At 51.4% G+C, this 16,754-nt stretch overlaps 6 protein-coding genes across 6 annotated transcripts; 5 read left to right on the top strand and 1 right to left on the bottom strand.

Moving 5' to 3' along the window:
- On the top strand, positions 1-1,543 carry V1518DRAFT_431565 (uncharacterized protein). Its single transcript, XM_066906197.1, has 5 exons — positions 1-308; positions 367-480; positions 556-698; positions 748-1,159; positions 1,222-1,543. The coding sequence occupies exons 1-5, from the start codon at positions 165-167 to the stop codon at positions 1,237-1,239; spliced, it is 831 nt and encodes a 276-aa protein (XP_066761278.1). The 5' UTR covers positions 1-164; the 3' UTR covers positions 1,240-1,543.
- Positions 1,150-4,248, bottom strand: V1518DRAFT_411946 (Sec1-like protein). The gene is made up of 8 exons (XM_066902981.1): positions 3,980-4,248; positions 3,881-3,921; positions 3,739-3,826; positions 3,526-3,678; positions 3,270-3,472; positions 2,754-3,214; positions 2,456-2,701; positions 1,150-2,398 (listed from the first exon to the last, which is right to left on the bottom strand). The coding sequence occupies exons 1-8, from the start codon at positions 4,011-4,013 to the stop codon at positions 1,543-1,545; spliced, it is 2,082 nt and encodes a 693-aa protein (XP_066761277.1). The 5' UTR covers positions 4,014-4,248; the 3' UTR covers positions 1,150-1,542.
- Positions 4,249-4,367: 119 nt separating this feature from the next.
- V1518DRAFT_411943 (P-loop containing nucleoside triphosphate hydrolase protein) lies at positions 4,368-7,147 on the top strand. Its single transcript, XM_066902980.1, has 2 exons — positions 4,368-6,473; positions 6,532-7,147. Exons 1-2 carry the CDS (start codon positions 4,414-4,416, stop codon positions 6,752-6,754), a joined length of 2,283 nt encoding a protein of 760 aa, XP_066761276.1. The 5' UTR covers positions 4,368-4,413; the 3' UTR covers positions 6,755-7,147.
- Positions 7,148-7,407: 260 nt separating this feature from the next.
- On the top strand, positions 7,408-8,259 carry V1518DRAFT_370648 (uncharacterized protein; the record flags this gene model as incomplete). The annotated part of the gene is made up of 2 exons (XM_066901329.1): positions 7,408-7,619; positions 7,683-8,259. 2 exons carry the CDS (start codon positions 7,408-7,410, stop codon positions 8,257-8,259), a joined length of 789 nt encoding a protein of 262 aa, XP_066761275.1.
- A 975-nt stretch (positions 8,260-9,234) lies between these two features.
- Positions 9,235-12,525, top strand: V1518DRAFT_370982 (P-loop containing nucleoside triphosphate hydrolase protein; the record flags this gene model as incomplete). The annotated part of the gene is made up of 4 exons (XM_066901341.1): positions 9,235-9,384; positions 9,440-9,580; positions 9,635-10,855; positions 10,912-12,525. The coding sequence occupies 4 exons, from the start codon at positions 9,235-9,237 to the stop codon at positions 12,523-12,525; spliced, it is 3,126 nt and encodes a 1,041-aa protein (XP_066761274.1).
- A 1,132-nt stretch (positions 12,526-13,657) lies between these two features.
- Positions 13,658-16,443, top strand: V1518DRAFT_431560 (uncharacterized protein). Its single transcript, XM_066906196.1, has 2 exons — positions 13,658-14,146; positions 14,196-16,443. Exons 1-2 carry the CDS (start codon positions 13,681-13,683, stop codon positions 16,361-16,363), a joined length of 2,634 nt encoding a protein of 877 aa, XP_066761273.1. The 5' UTR covers positions 13,658-13,680; the 3' UTR covers positions 16,364-16,443.
- Positions 16,444-16,754: the final 311 nt, after the last annotated feature.

Genomic DNA, 16,754 nt, shown 5'->3' with positions numbered 1-16,754 from the left:
AGTCCGTCCCAGTTGACAGATTCTATCACGTGATGATCACGTGATAGTTGCGCGTGTCGTGGTGGGAGGTATTTGTCCGCGGCGCGTGAGAGACGCGTCCCGACCGTTAGCGACGCGTTCTAGTTGCCACTCTGCCAGCCGCGTGTCGTAGCACAACCAGCAAGATGTCTTACAACAATGGCGATAACAACTCATATGGAGGTTATGGAGGTGGTAACTCGAATAATAGCGGAGGCTACTTCAACAGTGGGTATAAGGGCAACGATGGCGGTGACAGCACCAAGTACGGATCGCAAGGCAGCGAACGAGTACGTGTGTTTCGACTCTATAATCTGTATTGCGTCTGGGATTAATACTCTGTTGAAGGTTTTGGCAGAAGGAAAAACACGATTACGTCCGATCACATTGAAGCAGGCTGTTGAGGCTGAACAGGCAGCTCAGGATGCGGAGTTCTTCATTGATGGTGTTGAAGTCGCAAACGTAAGTTTCCACTCTCCTTTCTTCTTTCATAAACCTTGACCTCAAATTTTGAGCTACTGATCATATGTGTCATAGGTTATATTTGTCGGCATCATTCGAAGTATTGCTCAACAAGCCACCAACACAACCTACCGGATAGAAGATGATACGGCAACGTTCGATATTAAAGCATACCCATCTAATCGAGACAAGGGCGCAGAATTCGAGAAACGAGACGAGTGAGTAATAACAGTCGTTGAAAATGATGTGCTTATCTGATCAAAGCAGTCTCTATGTCGGCCAATATGTTCGTGTTATTGGTGATATCAAGGCGTTCAACAACCGCCGATATATTACCGGGCAGCACATTCATCCTGTCACTGACTTCAACGAAGTCATTTACAGACGACTTGAGACTTTAGCCGTTCATCTTCAGACTACCCGTGGTTCAAGCACCTCAGGCGCCGTGAAATCGTTCACTGCCGGCGGTAATCAATTTGGCAATTTTAGTGGCGAATCACTCTCTGGTTTACAGAGCAGAATTATGAGTGCTCTCTCCACCACACAGCAAAACTCGAACGAGGGCCTCCATTTTCAGATGATCGCGCGACAGTGTGGAGCAGATGTAAACGAGGTTCGCCGTAAATGCGATGAACTGTGCGAGTTGGGATTAGTCTACACAACCATCGACACTGATCACGTATGTTTTTGCCTATTGATAATGTCTATAAGTCAGATCGTAGCTAACTACATATCATATAGTATAAAATGACTGATTAAAGGTGTAAAAAAATTACCATTAGTCGAGCCAAGATCGGACGGGTTGGAGTTTTTTCTGCTTCTAGCGGTGCTTCCGCCCTATACAAATGTGAATTGATAAATGAGAGAAATGCTATGAGACTGTGCAACATGTTGTTCGTTCGCGCAATCTGTCGGAATTAAACAACTAGAAAGCTAACTGAAATATGCTAAAGCAAAATAACTAACGTACACTTACAAATACCGGAAGAAACAATCGATCAATGAACACCCCCAAAAATAATTTTCAAATTCGCTTAAGTCCACAGCACAAAAAGAAAATTTCTATTTGAAAAGCTTAGTCCATTTGCCCTTCTTTTTGTTTTTCTCCACATCGAAATGTCCTGGAGCATGTCCTGTTGCAGTCCTGTGATGGTTTTCCTGAACGCGGGAAATCTTGTTCGGTGCGTTCGCAGCTGGTACCTGTAGTGAGGCCGCCTGTCGTTGTTGCAGTGCAACTTTGACAGGAGCCGGCTCGACATCAGGCTCGAAGAGATAGGCCGGAACCTTAGGTTCTGGTCGTAGATCGGCGAGATTCAAGTCGTGAAGTGACATGTCCAACCTTCCAAGCTCTCTCTGCCAAGTTTGTGGCGTGAGAAAATCTTCTGAACCGATAATCACGTCTTTGTTGAACTTTTTCGAAATCTCATAAGCCACTCGTGTTTCAGCGTATGTCATACCTCCTGCGATGAACACAAAAATCCTTTGGGGGGGAGGGCCACGCACCGGAGACCGATCGTGCCACTGTGCCTTCGTGCGACGCGGAAGGGTAGTCGAAGAAGTAGACGCTGCATACGATAGAGAATCTGCCGAAACTGATGGGTCTGTTATAAATGGAAACAGAGCGGGATCCAGTATGTTTTGAGCAAGTGCCATTAAATGTTCTTCGAGCGCAATTGTGTACCGAGTCAGAATTTGATCGTGTTGCATGTCGACTTCACGTGATTGCGTTGGCTTCGGAATCCGCCTATCTTGCAACGATTCTTTGATAATGCGGCCACCAAGAAGCTTCATATTAACCAGTAATTGCGCATCCTCAGTTGCTAACTTTGCATGAGCACAGAGCTTGCGCAAGTCAGAGTCAATCAGTCCTTCTCGATAGAGAAGATAGAGTCCCAACAAACTGATTCTGTCGCGAGATCTATAAAGGTGTCAGCATCGAAAGACCATGCCACTGTAAATGTTTACGATAACTTACGAAACTTTCTGGTCGTCCAGTAGAGGTACTAGGTCGTCAATAACGTTTTTGGCAACTTTTCCATCAGATCTCAACCCGGTAGCAAGAATCTGCTCTACCTCAATAACGTCTATCAGACCGATCTTCTCAGTTAAGTCGTTCAAAGTTTCGACTGTGTTGAAATGTAGTGTGAGAAGGGCTTTCTCCCTCATATAACCCTTCATGTTCAGCATGATGGTCTTCAGATCGCCTGTCGAAGCCTTTTCGCTGGAATTCGGTCAGAAGCTGAACCATTCAAAACAGTATGCACAGCACTTACATTTCACTGAATTCTTTGTGATCTCTTTCAAATATCCGTGTCTTCTCCGCAACCTGGCCAATTGCATCCGGTATGTACATGTGTCGCAATTCAACCCAAACTGGATCCTTCTCCGTCAGCGCATCAATAGCATTTTCTTGATCGTCCTGCGGTAACATAGTGGCTATGTTATTCTCATCCATATTCAAAAGATCGTGCTCCATAGCCTCATATGAAAGCTCGTGCAAAAATGGACCCTTCAAATCAACTGAACGGTCTAATACTAGAAATATCGACCGCGGCCTATCGGTCTCGATCCAAGGAAATTGAGGGTTCGCGTCGGCATATGACTTTAAACCCTTTTGGAGCGCATCTGCGAGCATATAGGATAATGTGTATGCCTGGTGTGCTGGTGGGGGATTTGGAGGCCGGTAGTATCTTATTATTGGGTATTCACCGAGCGTCGTGCACACACTGACAAGCTATGTACTCATTACTTTCTGACGACCTTTGACCAACCTGAACGCAAAAACATACCCGTTTAGTTGTCTTCTCTATTTGAGACTGAACCAAACTGAAACAGTTCTGGTTAAAGTAAACTGGTAAAGCATCCGGATACTTGAAAGAAAAGACATTGGATTGTATAGGATTATAGTCAATCAAAAGCGGCTTGAAGTCGTCCTTTATGTAGCCTGTATTGTCCGCATTTTGGAGTGCCATGTAATTTTCGCGGTCCAGCACTATTAAACTCTTGTCAGAATCAGCAAACCGCGATACAAACTGAGGCACTTACTTGGCACAAAGTAAACATAGCCGCCTTTATATCGAGGTATTTGCCGCTGAAAGTCCGAGATCAAGCATTGTACAATATACTTCTGAGATGATAGAATATAAATAGCATCGAAGGCCGGTCGCGGATCTCGTCTCTGTTCGATCCTTTGGACGGCTGTGGTATTAAAATGATAAGTTACTGCTCACACCCCAGCATCACATAGAAGAAGCGTACCAGTAATGTTATGCTTGACTAGTTCAGTATCAGGCAGTACTGCTCCGACCAGCTGTGATGTGAAAGCATCGAGAACCAAAAATCTGTACTATGCCACGGTATCAATAGCCGAAATCGCATAAGTCAAATTGAAGTCACTTACACTGGTGGACGTCCGTGTATTTATGCAGACATCCAGAATCCCTAGATTCAGTTATGTTAGAGACCGCCACGCGGGGAGAATAACCATATTGCAACACACTCTTTCGATATTCGTCAATCAGAGAAAACGACATTTTCTGTCAGCAAGGACCTCTTGCTATAGTGGTTTCCGTCAATACGACTCGTGTGGCGTGCAGTAGAATATTAGGCTAGGTTGTCAAGATGATGCACTGCCGCCGTACGCACTCCGCCTCATACGCTCGCACAAACAGCAACTTATGAATGGCACTGAGCGCTAAATATACCAATACTAGATCGGCACAATAGAGCTGCGTGAAGAAGCCTTAAAAGTGCAGTGTAGAGGCTATTGGACGGAGACACAGCCTCGACGGCGATTGCGCTGGTACTCCATACCGGGCCGTGCGGTACACGTGACTTCAGGGGGAACCATCTAAAAAATTTCGAGATTCGACGTCAAAGTGCATTAAGTCGGCGTGCTCGAATTGCACATCCCACCACTGCAGAAAGCACGAAATGACAGCGTCAGCTAGACTCAAGACTTCGCCTCTGCGGTGTTGCAGCTGTACAGTAGCGAGCCTAAGACTATGGAGGCTATACAGCGAGAGCAGTGTACGAGCATTCACGTCGTCTGCAGCTCTGTGCCGCGAGAAGCCCAAGAAGCATAGAGTGAGCAAAAATTCCGACTATCAACAGAACGGTGGCAGGCCTTTTTACGGGAAAATTGAAGAATCGCGATTAGCGCCGGATATGTCATATGCCAGGTTCATGAGGCTGGTATACTCACGAGTTTCATTGCTGAAACTATCCCCTGCAAAATCTGCCATCTTACGATTTACGAAGGTGCCGGCAGATCTCTACAATAAGCACATTGGCGACTATATTCAAGCTGTCTGTGCATTACCAGAAAATCAGTTTACCATGGAAACAGCACCCAAGTACGAAGACTTTATGGAAGACAATCCCACCCTACCTCACTTGGCAATTCTGAAGATCCTGCAGAACTCTGCAAGACGTGGTACGACCGAGGGCTTACAATATATTGACGCGATGTTGACTACGTGCTTTGGGAATTACTTGAAGCACAAAGAAAAAGACTCGAAGTTCACGTCTCAATCACGGGCGACACAACAGTCCAAAAAGGAAGACACTCAGGCTCTGGCAAATATTGCCAATCCTGCCGAGCAGTTTCCTATGGCTAGAGCAATGAGGCGGAAATGGATTTTGCACGTTGGTCCTACCAATAGCGGTAAAACGCATAACGCTCTGAAACGTTTAGGCGAGGCATCTTCAGGATTATATGCTGGCCCATTGCGACTGCTTGCTCGTGAGATTTATGACAGGTTCAAAGCACGAGGTCGCTCTTGCAACCTTGTCACGGGAGAGGAGGTTATTTGGGATAAAGATTCGAATGGATTGTGCGCGAAGATCACCTCTTGCACAGTGGAAATGGCAAATGTTTCGACTGAATATGAAGTTGCTGTCATCGATGAAATTCAGATGATTACAGATCCGTTCAGGGGGTGGGCATGGTCGGCTGCTGTACTAGGAATTCAGGCTAAGGAAATTCATTTATGCGGAGAGGAGCGAACTGTGAACTTGTTGTGTACTCTCGCAAGCATGGTTGGCGATATCGTTGAGGTCAACCGCTACCAGCGCCTGAGTCCACTTGAGATCGAGTCAAATTCATTGCAGTCATCATTAGCAGGTATCAGGCCTGGTGATGCCGTTGTCACATTTTCGCGGACAAACATTTTTGCGATCAAGCGGAAAATCGAAAATGAAACAGCTCACAAGTGCGCCGTGATCTACGGAGGTTTGCCTCCAGAGACGAGAGCGAAACAGGCTCAGCTTTTCAATGATCCCTCCTCTGGTTACAACGTGATGGTGGCATCTGATGCAATTGGTATGGGACTTAATCTATCGGTAAAGCGGATTATTTTTGAAACCTCGGTAAAATATGATGGAGTTGCATTTAGGAGAATCGATCCCAATCAGATAAAACAAATTGCGGGACGCGCAGGCAGATATCGAAGCGCCGTTGAAGTTTCAAATCCGAATGCGCCAGATGAAAGACTTGGATTCGTGACAACTCTTGACAAGTCAGATCACAAATATCTAGTTCGATGCATGACAGATAAGGCAAGACAGATACAGCATGCAGGGACTCTTCCGAACAATCAAATGCTGCATAGATTCTCGCAAGAATTTTCTCCGACTACCGCTTATGATGTTGTTCTCACCAAGTTTTACAATTTTGCGACAGCATCGAATTATTTCTCGATGTGCTCATTTTTACAGCAAATTGGTGTTGCAAAAATGTTTGGCGACGTTGAAGGTTTGCGGATGAATGAGAAAACGCAATTGATCAAGGCACCGGCCAGTCTTCGCTTAGATGTTATCGCATCTGTAATGCAACATCTTGCTACCGCGATTTCGCTTGGAAATCCGATTTCGATTGTGGACATCCCGCAGTTTGACCTCCAATCTGTTGAATTTGCGAATGTGGCGAAATCTAGCACATTAAAGAATTTAGAGCAGCTTCACTCGGTTGTTGCTCTTTATCTTTGGCTTTCGTAAGTGTTCTACACGTGCTACTATATTCTCGGATTTTGTTGACAGGTGTTTGTTTAGATATCGCTTTCCTGTCGTGCTGTTCGATCGCGAGGGCGCACTTGAGCTGAATCACCATATTCAGATGCTTATTGACCGGTGTCTTAACACTATTCAATTTCGACGCCAAGTCAGCAGGGTTATTGATGACGACTTGGATCAAGGTCTCGAAGGTCTGCAGACGGCTGTCAGTGCAGATGTTCAAGCAGCCCAGACGTCTAGTACCACTGCTGCCGCCTCATAGTAGCGCTCTGTGTATCCTGCAGAAGCAAGCTGTATTTTAATGTGCAGACAGATCATTGTACATATTCAAAGCGGGTGTGCGTGTATATAGAATGAATTAGATGAACTACGGCAATGGACGTAGTTGTACCAAGCAGGGTGCCGCGCTCTTCAGTTGCCTTTGGGAGTATCTGCTCGTCGCACATGCAAGTGAGAGCAAGATATTGACGGCTACACCACAGTCTTTCAGAATATCTATGCTTTCTGCGTCCTTCGGTCGATCAGTTGATAATATTGCGGATCTTCTCGCAGATACTCGCAAAATTCCGGCGATCCCCGCCACGTCAAGATATAAACTCTAGGCTGAGCGGCAATTTGGGTCTCGTATCTTCCACTCCGCTTCCTTGATCAGCACAGCTCGAGTTCTGATTCCGCACGCCATCCTTTCAGCAATTGACCACAGTACCTCTTTGACACCAAGTATCCACAGCATCCCAAAAGTGACTATTTCAATAATTGACTTAAATATTTGAGCATTTTGTTCTTCCTGCATATCCGCTCGTTTGATTGCGTGCTTCATCGTACATCGGCATCACCTGCCTCCACCCATCGTCTTCGACCACGGCAATCATAGCAATGGCAGCTCAAGCGGCGCCGTCTTCAGCTTCATCGACGATGGCATCTACTGCGTCGCGACCGAAATTGGCGCCTACGCCATCTACAATTCCTTTGATACACACATGCAACGAAATAGCAGCGAAGGTGGACAAATTTTTGGCTTATACGCCTGAGTCAGAGAATACAGAGTCAGCGGAGATTCGAGCGCGAACGAAGGAGCAAATACGGGAGTCGTTAGGTGTTTTAAGCGAGGCTCTAAAGAGATATAGGTACGCAGAAGTATTAAGTGGTGGAGTATGTTGAATATCTGGCTCATGTACTCGGCCAACCAGCTTCGACGAACTGGCGATTTCCTTCAATGGAGGAAAGGATTGTTTAGTTATGCTTGTTTTACTATTGGCAAGCATAAGTTATCATGCTACGGAGTACACACCCAAACGAATTCATACGGTCTACGTGCACTCTCTCAACGCATTTCCCGAGGTGGACTCTTTCGTGACTGAATGCGTGCACGCATATTCACTTGATCTAATCCGTCTTCCATCGCCAATGAAGGAAGCTTTTCAGAAGTTTCTTGACGCAAAACCTCACGTCAAAGCGATACTGGTTGGCACCAGACGAACGGACCCGAACGGCGCCAATCTGACATTCTTTGACGAGACTGATCACGGGTGGCCAAAATTCATGCGCATTCATCCTGTCATTGACTGGCATTATGTACAGGTCTGGCATTTCCTGCGGGAGCTCCAGATCCCTTATTGCATTTTATATGACCTCGGGTACACGTCCCTTGGCGGAGTCACAGATACCTTTCGCAACCCGGCTCTACTATCAGAGAGCCAGCATCAGTTCAAGCCGGCATACGCCTTAGTGGATGATGATAAGGAACGACTGGGTCGACATAAGTAGATTACACAGTATCGCAGCTCTCAGTTTTGAGGATGATTATGAGCATATTTAGAATCTTTTGGTGGGGTTTTGCGGTTATGCTGGTGAGTAGAGTAGTCGTTGTCATGTCATTATTTGTTGTATATAGGTTTTGAAAGGAATTGTCACAAGCATTGATTATTGTGCATACCCGTAGTCGGTTAGGGTTGGAGAGAAGATGCACAGACTGTTGACAAATTTCCTGCCGAGAATACGACTATTTTGGTTTCAAGCAATTTCAGTATGCATATGGGCACGCCACCTTTAACAAAACGCAGATTATTATAAACTTGCATAAAAATTCAGAAGTTCTATCGTCCAAATTTCAGAGAATCAAAATTTTCTCTGATTTCTGGCCATTCCCACGTCGATAAGCTCCCTGCGATCCCTTGCACAGAGATGTCAGCCGGAAGTTGAAGGAGGGTAACTGCAGTTGCTCGGCCAACGAGAGAGTTTGTTTACGTGTTTGTTTTGCGAGCCGCGTGCGCGCCTTGTTGGATTAACCGGTTAACCCTTTCCCAGCCGCAGCGCGTCGACGCCAAAGCCTGTTGACCCTGTCAAGATTTGTGTACGCGGCCACGGTCAACAGTACCTAGATTCACGCGTCCACAGTATTGGTTGCCACGATTTGTGTTGGCTTTTTGGCTGGCACTTTGGTTGTGTACAGTTTGGTTTTGGATACCCACAAGTCCACAGCACTCGTTGGAAGCGACGACTTAAGAGCGCGTTATAATGACGACACCAAACTCGACGCGTTTGTCGTCATCTACGAAGTTTGCACCGATATCTCACAACCTCCCCCACAGCCGGTCTCATTCTCACTCATCTAGCCACCATGGGAATATCAAGCGTGTGCACACTTTTACCCCTAATCAGATTAAAGAGATTTTGAAGTCGCAGAACGACTCGGATGAGGATGAGCAGCGGAGTGAGGCAGCCGACGAAACCGCTCTCGTCATGGTCTCAGATGGAGCAGCCGGTGAAGAGAACGCAGAATTTGGGAAGAAATGGGTGTGGGTTGCCGATCCCCTCATGGCATTCGTGAAAGGGTTTGTCGTGGAAGAAACTGATGATCATCAGCTGCGTGTTCAAAGCGCAGATGGCTTGGTGGGTACCCGAGGCAGATAGTGAGAGAATGATTATGGCTGACGGAGATCAGGAGCGCATCGTAAACAAGACCGACGTATACAAGGTCAACCCGCCGAAATTCGACAGAGCAAATGATATGGCTGAGTTGACATATTTGAACGAGGCGTCCGTCGTGCACAACCTTGAGACGCGGTACATGGCTGATATGATTTATGTGAGTGGTCTGCGTAGATCCCTGCTTGATATGACGAAATACTAATTCAGGCAGACCTACTCCGGGTTGTTTTTGGTAACAGTCAATCCGTACTGCAGTCTCCCTATTTACAACAAAGAGTACATTTCACTGTACAAGAGCAAGTCTCGGGAAGATGTTCCTCCGCATATCTACGCGACGGCGGACCAGGCGTTCCGAAACATGCTCGATATGCACGAAAACCAGTCAATTTTAGTTACCGGTGAATCAGGTGCTGGCAAGACAGAGAACACCAAGAAAGTTATTCAGTATTTGGCGGCCGTAACAAGTAACTCGAACGCGCTTGATGATGAGTCGTTGGAGAAGCAGATTCTTCAGGCTAACCCGATTCTCGAGGCATTTGGAAACTCACAAACGGTGCGGAACAACAACTCGTCGCGATTTGGCAAGTTCATTCGCATTGCATTTAGTCGGTCTGGTCAGATTGCTGGCGCCTATATTGACTGGTACTTGCTTGAGAAGTCGCGAGTTGTTACGCAGAGTCCGAATGAGCGAAACTATCATATTTTCTACCAGCTCTTGGCCGGCGCGTCAGAGCAACTTCGACAGAAGTTTCTACTTGATGGCAAAGTCGACGACTACGCCTACGTCAAATATGGAAACAAGACTATTCCGGGAGTATCGGACGCAGACGAATTTCGCCAATTGCTAGCCTCATTCAATATCATGGGATTTACCAAGCAGGAGCAAGAAGATTTACTACGAGTTATTGCCGTCATTTTTCACATTGGAAATTTAGAGATTGGCGAAGAGCGATCCAGTGGCCAGGCAAAGCTGATGGAATATACTCAGGCGGAGAAACTTTGCCATGTAATGGGAGTGCCAGTCGACTCGTTTGTGAAGGCGCTACTGAGGCCTCGCGTGAAGGCGGGTCGCGATTGGGTGGACCAGTCCCGCACGGCTGCTCAAGTTCAGTTTTCGCTGCACGCTTTGACGAAGGCACTTTACGAGCGCGGTTTCGCGTTTCTTGTGAACCGGATCAACGAGGTTTTGGAGCGCGACAGCGGTACGGCTACATTCATTGGCGTATTGGATATTGCGGGCTTCGAGATTTTCGAAACGAACTCGTTTGAGCAGCTTTGCATTAATTACACCAATGAGAAGCTGCAACAGTTTTTCAATCATCATATGTTCGTGTTGGAGCAGGAGGAATATGCGCGCGAGAATATCGAGTGGCAATTTATCGACTTTGGGCATGATCTGCAGCCGACAATTGACCTGATTGAGAAGTCGGACGTAAGTGAACACGGTGGATGACTTGGAGGAACAGAAGATATGCTAACAATGCATAGCCGATCGGAATATTCTCTTGCCTTGATGAGGATTGTGTGATGCCGCGGGCGACAGACAAGTCATTCACCGAGAAGCTGCATTCAATTTGGGACAAGAAGTCAGACAAGTACAAACGATCGCTGCTCAACCAGGGCTTCCGATTGACTCATTATGCCGCGGAAGTGGACTACTCTACCGAAGGCTGGCTGGATAAGAACAGAGACCCGTTGAACGACAACATCACACAACTGCTGTCAGAATCCGCGCAGCCACATATTGCGCAACTATTCGTGGACGAGAAGGACGGCAGCAGTGACTCCGACGGCGTTGGCGGACGACGGCGACGACGCGGACTGTTCCGCACGGTTGCCCAGCGACATAAGGAGCAATTACGCAGTCTCATGGGCCAACTGAACTCCACTCGACCTCACTTTGTACGCTGCATTCTGCCGAATCACGAAAAGCGCCCGAAAAAGATGGATAACATGCTTGTGCTCGACCAGCTGCGTTGCAATGGAGTGCTTGAGGGAATTCGCATCGCACGGAGCGGGTTCCCGAATAGACTTTCGTTTGCGGAGTTCCGGTCTCGATACGAGATTCTCGTTCCGCTCGGCACTGTAACTAGCTGCAAAGCTTCGCGTGGAAGCGCTGCCAGCGGTTATGTCGAGGGACAGGTTGCGTGCGCACAGATTTTGAAGGCGCTTGGGTTGGAACCAAGTGCGTATAGAGTCGGTGTCACAAAGTTGTTTTTCCGGTCGGGCGTGCTCGCTGAGCTTGAGGACCACCGCGAAGAGCTGTTGCGCACCCTGGTGACACGAGTGCAGGCTCGAGCGAGAGGTTACATTCAGCGACGACATGCGAACAAGCGACTGTACCGAAAGGAAGCCTTGGCAGTGATTTCGCGAAACGTCGAGGCAGCCAGTCAACAGGACGATGGTTGGTGGAAGCTGTTTGTCAAGATGCAGCCGCTGTTGCTGGCAGAGCGGGAAACGATGGAGAGCATGGCGAGAGATGGCGAGTATCAGAAGGCAGTTGCGCGACTTGCTGCAGCGGAAGCCGAGGCAGGGGAGGCAGCTGAACGCGCACGAAAACTGGAGAGCGAAATGAAGCGTGCGCAGGAGACAATGCAGAGCGAGCGCGCTCTTGCGCTGGACAAAGAGGAGATTCTACGCCGAAGTCAAGCACGGGCAGCCGACCTAGAGGTGCAACTCGCGGAAGCCCTTGACGACGTGGACAAGCTCGAGCGACAATGCGAAGAACTTGTGGAATGGAAGCACCGATCGGAGAAGCAAGTTGCGGAGTGGCGGAGCGAGCTAGAGAAGGGAGCTCGCATCATCGGCCAGCTCGAAGGCGAGAAGCGCGCACAGCACCGGCGACTGCAGGACGTCGAAACCGAAATAGCTGCACAAAACGGACGGTGCGCAGAACTTGAGCAGACCACAGTGCGGCTTGAACAGGAGATTGCAGTGCTGCAGACGATTGTTGGGCAGCGGGAGAAACAGCTACTGGCTGCGGAGGACCGCGTGAAGAGCTCTGACAAGGCGGTTGAAGCACGACTGGAAGAGGCGGTGAGTTCTGTTCTTCTTATTCAGGCGTGGATGAAAACTAATGTTTGTGCAGCGCGTGCGGTATGAGAACGCAAGCAGACAGATGCAGGGCGCGGTGCGCGAGAATCAGGAGCTGCGGGAAAAGGTAGCCGCGCTGACAGAGTCTGGCGCACGCGTGGAGAAGATGGTGAGGCGCAAGGAGACCGAACTTGCGGGCGTCCGCGGCGAGTTGCAGGGAGCGCAGGCGCAAAGCGAGCGCCTTGCGGCTGAACACGCGGAGCTGAAGGGTGCGGTCGCAGCAGCGCAAATGCAGATCAGCGCCGCGGAGGCGGAGTGCGAGGAGCTGCGAGCGCGGGTAGCTGCCGCGGAGCGCGAGGGAACTGCGCTGCGGGAGCAACTACGGCAAGTGGACGACGTGCATGCCGCGCGGCGGGCGAAGCGCAAGGCAGCGTCGCAGGTGCTTGCGAGAGAGTTGTCGCGGGCGAAGACCGTGCTGGTGGCGGTGGCAGCGGCGTTGGAGGGGTTTGGAGGCGATGGAGGCGACGGAGGCGACGGAGGGGGAAACTGTTGAGGGTGGCTCGGCTTGAGCGAGACCGCAGCCGAGTGCTGCAGTGTGGGTAGTGGTGCTCAGTCTGGATAATAATTACTTGCTAGCTAAGCGGCGGGAGGACGAGAAGCGTTAGCGCAGGAGTACGGAAATGAATGCTGGGTCCGGGCGCTCAAGGGACGCGCGGCGTGCGCAGCGAGGCGTGGCGCAGGCCGGGCACGCCACAAGAAACCCTCGGCAGTGTGTGCCAAGCTGGGGCAGGTGTGCACCGCCACACAGCGCTGACGCAGTGAGCCACGGACGTGCAAGAACAGCGCGGCGAATTAGGTTCGCGGCAAGACGCGCCGGCTGACGCGTCGCCTTGGCGCAGCGCCGCGGCAGGGTATGTAGGGCAGGCTGCTGTCCAGTGACGCGCGCGCGCGCGTCGATTCTTCTTCACCTGCGCCGCCACCGATTGTGTTCGGCGCCGTCACAGAAGAGCTGGCCGTGTGCGCGTTTCGTGTGCGCATCTTTCTCGTCCTCTTAGTGCTGAGCAAGACCGCCGTCTTGCCCTGCCGACGACCCGAGGCCCTAACGCCTACCGCACTGCCTCATCTCGCACCGCCACAAGGTGTCTCTGCCGTGCACGGCTGACGTGGCCCGCCGCGTCAGCCTCGTCCTCGACCCGGCCCGCCGCAGCTGCCGCCTGCAGCACCATGCCTGCCCTTGCCCCGATCTCGTCCTGCTCGTCCTGCTCGTCCTCCTCTTCCTCCTCCTCCGTCTCCTTTTCTTCTCCACACCCCGCCACCCCCCTCCGTGGTATCGCCATCCACCGCGCAATGGTCGCCGATGCTCCGCGGCCCAGCTGCGAGCGCGCCGCACCGCACCCTGATGCCGACGACTATGGCACAAATTCTCCCGAAGTACTTCACCATATCGCACCGGCTGACGCGTCCGCCGCGTCCGACTGTGACTCCGATGCAGACTCCGTCACATCGGCCAGTTCCTCCTCCTTCTCCACCTCCACAGCCTTCTCGCGCGCCTCGTCGGTCTCCTCCGTTGGCTCTGCGCGCTCTCTCGTGCGGCGCTTCAACAAGTTGCGCCGGACCTCAATATCTAACAGGACCTCGAGCTCGAGCCGTGCAAGTGGGACTCCTAAAGGCACTCGCGGCTGCTGTTCCTGTACGTCTTCGTTGTCTCCGCATGTTTGCTCTCGCTAACACGGCTGCAGCTTCAACATGCGCAAAGGTCTACGAATATCCAAGTGAGATAGCACAGCGACTTTCGCGCATGTCCCACGCAGCATGTCGTGGCTGTGGGTGCGACTCTGCCAAGCCTAACCACACGATGCGGAGCCTCTGCAAAAAGTTTGCGCAGCTCGTGGTCAAGCCTGTCGCGTCGGCTTTCGCGTCGGCAGCTACCGAGAAAGCATTTTCGTTTCCTCATTTGTTTGTGCCTGGCGTTGCGGACGACGACAATGAAAAGACAGATGACGACGACTTTGACGGCGACTTTAGCGAAAAGGTGGATTACTGGACGAGTGCGTTTGAACTGCTCGGCAACGATGACACCATACTCTCTGAGGAGGTTGATGTACTCGTCGATGATACCAGTGTGAAGGATCTCGACTACTTCATGCAGGAGATCCTCGGCGCACCGCCGCTCACTCTGAGTGCAGACGACAAGATGTCGGTCGAGCCCGCCAAAGACGTCCACCCATCCCCCACGCACTTAGCACTCACCGACATCTCCCGACAATACACAACACCATCCACAAGCACGCCGTATACGACAATCTCCATCGCGACGCCATGTACCGCTGCGAGTTCGACCGACGAGGTCGCGACGTTGACGCACAAGTACACTACTTTTTTTGCGCAGCAAACGTTGTTACGTGAGGGATATGTTGGCGAACTTGACACCGTCGAGGCGCTGGCGGCTTTCAATGAGCTGTTGCGCGTGCAGACTGCGACAGTGGACATCGCCGTGGAGCCTGCGTTTGCCAGCCGCGTAGATGAGCTTGTGATGCACAAAGCCGAAGGCGTGCACGCGCCTGCGGCTGCTCTTGCCATGGTCGGCGTGTATTCGGGACCAGAGTATCTCAACGGGTCGCCGCTTCAACAGAATGACTTGGATTGCGAGGACGACGCGGATGCTATCGATGACCGGCTGTCGCTGTCGCTGTCGCTGTCGCTGTCGTCAGTGCTGTCTATGCCTGAACACGAAAGCGGCAATTTGCTGCGGCAGTTTAGCGAAATTGAGGGGATGCAATTGGTGTTTCCCGGACTGAGTAGCGGCACTCACGAGGCCAGCAACGGTGCCGGGAATGTGCAGGACGCGATTTACAAGATACCCACAGGACCAAATGATCCGATGAGCATTTCACGGCTAACAAACCCGAACCCCCCTGCTGCCTCGTCCGACGGAGCAGCAGCATCGTCGTCAACTGCGGCGAGCTCGGCGGCGCGGTCTGCATCATCATCGTCGTCGTCGTACTACGGCGCATCGAGCATTAACTCACTGCTGGCGAGTGCGGCGGCGTCGACGGATCCGTACTCGTCGTTCCGGATGCCGATCCGACCGCTGAGTGCGAGTCCGCCCCGGAAGGCGAGGACGACGGCCGAGGACGAGGAAGAAGAGGACGGTAGCGACAGCGCCACGTCGTCGAACTACACGACAACAACGACCGTGAGCTTTGGGTCCGGCACAGCGGACCACAGCGCAGTGCCGCCGCATCCTAACTACGATACCCATCCGGTGCTCAAGATGCGCCGGGAACCGTTGCTGCCGTCGCGACGCGGCAACGACATGCACAGCGCGCCGTCCATGACGGCCATGCTGCCGCCTCTGCATATGCATCCGATGCCGAGCGCAAGCATGCTTCCGCCGTCGTCTGCATCGAGCCAGAGCGGCACCAGCGGCACCAGCGGCACCCCTAGCGGCTCCGCGAACGGCAGCGTTGGCACGGGTGGCCGGCTACGGGTGCGATCGCGGAAACAGCAATGTCCGGACTGCGCGGGCTGGTACTCGAACCTGGTGGCGCACCGCAGCACGCACCTCGCCTTCTCGTCGCGCCCACACTCTTGCACAATCTGCGGCCGGGGATTCTCGCGACCGAACGATTTGCTGCGCCACCAGAAATCGCACGAGGGCGAGGCTCCCTTTGCGTGCCCGTTCCATGCCGCTGACACGCGGTGCCACTCCTCTGGCCGGTTTTCGCGCTGCGACACCTACAAGAATCATCTGAAGGCGGTGCACTTTGAATACCCCGCCGGCACGAAGAAGAAGGAACGTGCAGGTGCGGGCGGCAAGTGTAAGGGGTGCCTGCACACGTTTGACAACGCGGACGACTGGATTGCGGTACACATCGAGGGCGGCCGGTGTGCGGGGCTGCGGTAAGGGATTGCGGGAGTTCTTTCGTTGGTAATAGCTTTTGTAAAGTAGAGGATCGTGAAGTAATTGGACTGTGGGTTTGCTACTACTTGATGGTGTCTGGCGGTTCGGTTTTGCCAGCCTTGCGTAGCTGCGAATGGGCATGGTCGCGCGAGCAGGTCTGTCCTGCACGAAGGGCCATACCAAGGAGAAAGCACTGTTTCCCGTCCGATCAACACACGTTAAGCTCCTTTGGGCCTACTTAGTACTGCGGTGGGAGACCACGCTGGAATCGTAGGTGCTCTTCTTTTTGCACTCTGTGCTGCTGACATCTTGCTCGCCCTCTCTGCGGCGCCGAGCTACTCGGATGCGCGGACACAGCCTGCGGCGCGACCACGTCGCGATGCGCTGCGTGTAG

The sequence above is a fragment of the Limtongia smithiae genome, assembly GCF_038497785.1.
Source record: "Limtongia smithiae strain NRRL Y-17922 unplaced genomic scaffold V1518scaffold_2, whole genome shotgun sequence".
Classification (NCBI taxonomy): Eukaryota; Fungi; Ascomycota; class Lipomycetes; order Lipomycetales; family Lipomycetaceae; genus Limtongia; species Limtongia smithiae.
Note: the sequence above shows the minus strand (reverse complement) of the source record. Positions and strands in the feature narration are given on the sequence as shown.

Excerpts from the sequence above, each read along its gene's own strand:
- V1518DRAFT_431565 (XM_066906197.1), top strand. The coding sequence starts at position 165 with ATGTCTTACAACAATGGCGATAACAACTCATATGGAGGTTATGGAGGT. Across the intron at positions 309-366 it reads GATCGCAAGGCAGCGAACGA|GTTTTGGCAGAAGGAAAAAC; the intron begins GTACGTGTGTTT and ends ACTCTGTTGAAG. Across the intron at positions 481-555 it reads ATGGTGTTGAAGTCGCAAAC|GTTATATTTGTCGGCATCAT; the intron begins GTAAGTTTCCAC and ends TATGTGTCATAG.
- V1518DRAFT_411943 (XM_066902980.1), top strand. The coding sequence starts at position 4,414 with ATGACAGCGTCAGCTAGACTCAAGACTTCGCCTCTGCGGTGTTGCAGC. Across the intron at positions 6,474-6,531 it reads GCTCTTTATCTTTGGCTTTC|ATATCGCTTTCCTGTCGTGC; the intron begins GTAAGTGTTCTA and ends GTGTTTGTTTAG.
- V1518DRAFT_431560 (XM_066906196.1), top strand. The coding sequence starts at position 13,681 with ATGCCTGCCCTTGCCCCGATCTCGTCCTGCTCGTCCTGCTCGTCCTCC. Across the intron at positions 14,147-14,195 it reads CACTCGCGGCTGCTGTTCCT|CTTCAACATGCGCAAAGGTC; the intron begins GTACGTCTTCGT and ends ACACGGCTGCAG.
- V1518DRAFT_411946 (XM_066902981.1), bottom strand. The coding sequence starts at position 4,013 with ATGTCGTTTTCTCTGATTGACGAATATCGAAAGA. Across the intron at positions 3,827-3,880 it reads ATACACGGACGTCCACCAGT|TACAGATTTTTGGTTCTCGA; the intron begins GTAAGTGACTTC and ends ACCGTGGCATAG. Across the intron at positions 2,702-2,753 it reads CACAAAGAATTCAGTGAAAT|CGAAAAGGCTTCGACAGGCG; the intron begins GTAAGTGCTGTG and ends ACCGAATTCCAG.